This window comes from Centroberyx gerrardi, chromosome 10, assembly GCF_048128805.1.
Source record: "Centroberyx gerrardi isolate f3 chromosome 10, fCenGer3.hap1.cur.20231027, whole genome shotgun sequence".
NCBI classification, from domain to species: domain Eukaryota; kingdom Metazoa; phylum Chordata; class Actinopteri; order Beryciformes; family Berycidae; genus Centroberyx; species Centroberyx gerrardi.
Window position 1 is genome coordinate 3,894,815 of NC_136006.1, and position 5,000 is coordinate 3,899,814.

General features: G+C 44.3%; 1 protein-coding gene across 1 annotated transcript in view; it reads left to right on the top strand.

Annotated features, from left to right (window-relative positions):
* Positions 1-4,308: 4,308 nt before the first annotated feature.
* Positions 4,309-5,000, top strand: part of LOC139912126 (adrenodoxin-like) — an 8,010-nt gene continuing 7,318 nt past the window's right edge. The window contains exon 1 of the mRNA XM_078286183.1: positions 4,309-4,363. Within this exon, the coding sequence (XP_078142309.1) occupies positions 4,309-4,363 (55 nt within the window). The remainder of the gene's footprint in view (positions 4,364-5,000) is intronic.

Consider the following 5,000-nt stretch of genomic DNA (forward strand, 5'->3'; position numbering starts at 1 on the left):
TTTTCAGCTTCGACCGTCTAGACATTTGGTCCCTCTGCTGGTCCCTGTGCTGGTCCCTCTGCTGGTCCCTGTGCTGGTCCAGGCCTCTGATCAAAACAACACACTTTAAAAAGACAAATTGAGGGTTAGGACTTCCTCCAGCCACACATTAAACACGTGAAATTACCGTTTTAATTTTTCCGGTAAAGGCAGCAGTTTCTGTTGTTCACACAAGACAGAAGACACTTTCTGCTTTTTTAACGTAATGCTGCCATTCACACAGTACTGCCAATACCGTTAAATTCCACTGTTGGAAATTAGGTTTTACCTGCGGAGTCTCTGCAGTTTGAAAACACGACAGGTGAAGACACTAGATGAGATCTCTAGCCTGATTAAGACAACAGTCTGAATAAGAAGTTGCCATGTAAACAGCATGATTTCTGATTACCTCAACCTGAATAAGGTCGCAGTCGGAGTAAGCAGAGTCACATGAAGACATGTGGAGTATTCACCATGCTCAGGATTTAGAGGGAAATGGACATCATGAAGTTTTCAATAAACTTAAGTCTTAAACTGTAAATGTATAAAAACATAGAATCACGTCTCCAGTGATTCTCCTCTGTCCTGCTGATCGGACTTTGCTCAGCAGCATGGGAACAGGAACATGAATGGAATATTTCTATAAGCAGCACATGGAAACAGCTTAATCTGAATATTGTCTCATTTAGAATAAAGCCAAGAGTCTGATTATTGTTGTCCATGTAAACGTAGTCAGTGTTTACAACAGAACAGAGCCTGATTGGATACTTGTCAAACTCACCAGCAGTTGTGAATTCCCCGGCCAGCTTGTGTCAGACTGAGAGGAAGAAGGTGAAATTAAAGCTTTTATAAAATTGTCAGAAATTCAGAGTCGAGGCAGGTTTTTATATCGGTGACCTTTCCTTGCTCTCCAGTCGACCCCGGCGTGTTGCTTCACTGCCCCGGCTTTCCACAAGCGGGTTTGTTTTTTAAATGTCAGTCCTATATTTGCCTTGGCAACAACACAGACCATGCAAACCCTTTTGAAATGATGTGTTTGCATTTTTTTCTGTATGTCAAGGCAGACAAGTCTAGAAATCTAGGCTCGCTGCCATGTGTGTGTGTGTGTGTCTGCACATACTTGCATGTGCATACTGTATATTTATACACACACACTACCAGTCAACAGTCTGGACCCACCTGACTGCATGTTCTATGTTTTTCATTCTCTTAAAACCATTTTGATCTAAAGGCTTCTGCTTAAATGCTTGAAATTAGTTTCTTAGACAAATATAAATAGTGAAGTTGATCCTATGTATGAATTTCTCTCCAAAGCCTTTGCCTTTCCATCAAGGCAAAGGGCGGCTGCTTTAAAGAATCTAAAATATAAGATAGTTTTGATTTGTTTAACACTTTTTGGTCACTGCATAATTCAATTTGTGTTATTTCATAGTTTTGATGTGAAAAATAGTAAAAAATAAAGAAAAATGTGCGTGTCCAAACATTTGACTGTGTGTGTGTGTGTGTGTGTGTGTGTGTGTGCATGACGGAGCATGTGACTAATTAACAGTATATAAAACATCATCTGGTCTTGGCCTTTCTGACACTGGTTCTCTCCTCTTGGAGACCTGTGAGCCGCCTCACTTCAGGCCAACAGCTACATTTGTTCAGCTGCTGGAGCAAGAAATCCACTGGATGTGTTTCTGGAGCGCAGATCCAGTCTGTCCCTCTCCGGCCGGTCTGGGTCTGGGTCTCAGCACCAGACCGGACTGAGGCTAACCAGGTGCAGAACCAGACCGCCTCAGGTTCAAACACTCACTCTGTTCTCTCTCTCTCTCTCTTTCTGTTTCTCTGCTCTCATCTCTTCATCATTAGCAGCGTCCATTTCCAAAACACTATATATCCAATTAGGAAAACAAAATCTTCCCCTGAGGTTCATAATTCAGCCTCTCCTCTAAACTGAGGAGGAACCAGACTGTGAAAGTGTTTTCATTTTGTCAACGAAGTTTCTTACTAACCTTTAAAAAGAATAGCGTCATTTGTTTTACTTGCAAAGGTGTCACTTTTTCAAATGAACGAACCTCTTCAATTACATATTCATCTCTGTTTAATTCATTTGTTTTATGAGTAATATTCAGTATTTAATACAGCATGATACTGTTATTTGATTGTGTCATTTATTTTTTAAATGTGATATAATCAAAATTTGAAGTTAAAATGAAATAAAAATGATCAAATGAAGCAACAAGCATTTGCTTTGCTGTGTCAGGAGGAAGGTAGAAGTGTCTTGGACTCTAAACACTGTTTTTCCTTCCTCTGTGCTCTATTGACAGATGAATCAAACAGAGAGACGTATTTAAATTAATTCCAACTGGCAGTTTGACTTGGTGTCCAGTAAATCATGTTTCTGCTCTCTGGTGAATCCATTACCTGGAAACAAGAAATGAGAAAGTGATTTTGAAACGGTAATATGTCTATAAGGGATTTCACTCTCCATGTCCCATGACACAAAATGCCCATAATCTATCTGCAGGGCTGTTGATCAATACCGATGACTCAGTGATTACTTGGCCTGCTGCTGAGATTTCTGGCTTTCAGACTCACGCTCTGGTCTCTCTCCCCCTGCCTGCTGCTATTTTCAGCTGCTCAAAATGTCCGAATCCCTCCTCGCATTTTCAGCTCTTCAGCGATGGAGGACGGTGCTGTGAGTGAGCGGCACGCTGCAACACATTTCAGCTCAGAAAGCCTCATTCTCAGGCCCAAAAAGCAAATGACGGTTTTATTATTCCAGTATTTTGCAAATAACTAGTCCATACCCGGGGATGCACGCGCAACAACTCCGTGCAGAGTTGCCAAAAATGCGCATAAACAGCGTAAATTTGGGAAAATGGAAAAATCAGCTTTGTCAGTCCCTGCCTATGCCAATGCTCAATGCCCATGTGCAGTTTCAGATTGAACGGCCAACCCATTGAGGAGCAAAATGGATACAGACAGACAGACAGAAGGACAGAGTTTTCCTCATTTTATAGTAGGATATGTGGTAGAGACTTGTGTAGAAGGAGATAAGTCTATCTTATATTAAGTGTACAGCAGATCCTCAAGACCACAGACAGGACTCCGGCTTCTCCATCTCTGGGCTGCTCTCAGTTAAACCAAAGCCTGGTCCACACTAATCCAGATGAATTTGAAAACGCACCGTCTCGGCCTTCCAACCACAATAAGACGGTGTTTTCAACCTCCAAAAACTCTCCCAAGTGGATATATTTGGAAACGCCGGTTTCGTGTTGATGGGGAAAACGGGGCTTTTTGAAAACGCTGACGTGTGATTGTCATGTGATCTCAGGTGTGTCATTATCATGTGATCCATCCAGGCTGCATCGACTGTTTCGACGCCTCAAGGAACCCGTGGTTGTGGCCGGAGAGCCGTCCCAAACTCCTCGCACAACTAGAGAAGAACAACTCTACCGTGACACTTCTTCACTTTTTGATTTAGGCATTTTTTTTTTGGAAACTTAACTTGCTAACAGACTTCGTTCTTAACAATCGCTCTGTAAACTAACAACCTTTTAAAAAAGCCAGTGGCGGAAAGCCAAAGCAGCCCAAGTGTCCTGATCATGCCCATGGACAAAATGATGCGTTTTTTGGCGGTTCAGTGTGGACAGGGGGACTTTTCGAAAACTTTCAACACGGAAACATTGTTTTCAATTGTACATAAATGCATATTAGGATAAAGCAGCCACAAGACTGAGCTGCGGCTTCAAGTGAAAGTAGAGTTTCGGGTCTTGCTCCATCAGAGCTGAACCTTTGACCTCTGACCCGCTGTGCTGTCCCTGTGAGGACGACCTCAGCTCGCCCCGCCACGACTCAGCGCTTTGATGCTTTAGAAAGACGAATGGTCCTTTTGAACTTGACAGCTTTTCCACTCTCCGTCCTCCTTTCCATCTGGTTTTCCCCAAGTGATTTTTCTTTTCTTTTCACTTTCCCTTTCTTCTTGAGCTCTCCTCCTCCTCCTCCTCCTCTCCTCTATCTTTTTTTTGTTTTGCTTATTTCAAATTATTCTCCATTTGCATCAAAACATTCCTCCCCCTGTTCTCCCCCGCTTCTTCTCCAGAGAGCAGAGGAGAAAACAGGTGCCGCTGTTTACTCTGAATATTTAGATTTCCTCCCACATTTGATGGAACGCTGAATTTGTCATTTTGCCTCGAGCCATCCCGTCTCATTTTTCAAACTGCAGTGACAGGATCCAATTTTTGCGTTGCCACTGAGCGACTGGAGATGATCCATACGGTGCGTGGCTCTATCAGATCCAAGATGGCAGATGTCGAGCTGGGAGAGGAGCAGCAGTCCTCTGACCTCACCGCGGCACGTGAGCCGGACAAAACGTGAGGCGGGGGCGGGGGGGGGGGGCGCATTCCAGCCGCGGCCGAGGCCGGTTTCAAACGGACGTTGATGCAGATTGGTTCCTGCGCGTTCGGGCACAACCTGCCGGGCTCGGCGCTCCCGCTGACGGTTTTCAGAGGAAATATCCGCAATCAGTCACACGCAGCTCCCAGGACCTGCAGGGTTCCCCGGGGCTCGCTATCTGGAAACGTGAATCAGCAGTCCGCCTCGTTTTTGTACAAATTTACATTCCTGCGCTCCTGATGAAGATGTTTACCTCTCACCTCTCTGTCTGCCGCAGGGACTCTCATGTGTGTGTCTCGTGTGTGTGTGTGTGTGTGTGTGTGTGTGTGCATGAGCATATGTGCGTGAATGTGTTTGCACATACTTAACGCTGCTGTTTTGCTGATCTCGTTCCTCTGTTGACACTGTTACTCTGTCATTCCTGTCAAACTGTTGCTGCTCGTTGTATCTGTGTGTGTGTGTGTGTGTGTGTGTGTGTGTGTGTGGGAGTGTGATTGTGTTTTTTTTCTGTGTGAGCTGGCTGTGAAAAACAATTTCCTCTCCAGGACAGCAAGCTAAACTAATGAAGCGATGAGGTGCACAGGCCTGATCTTGTGTCA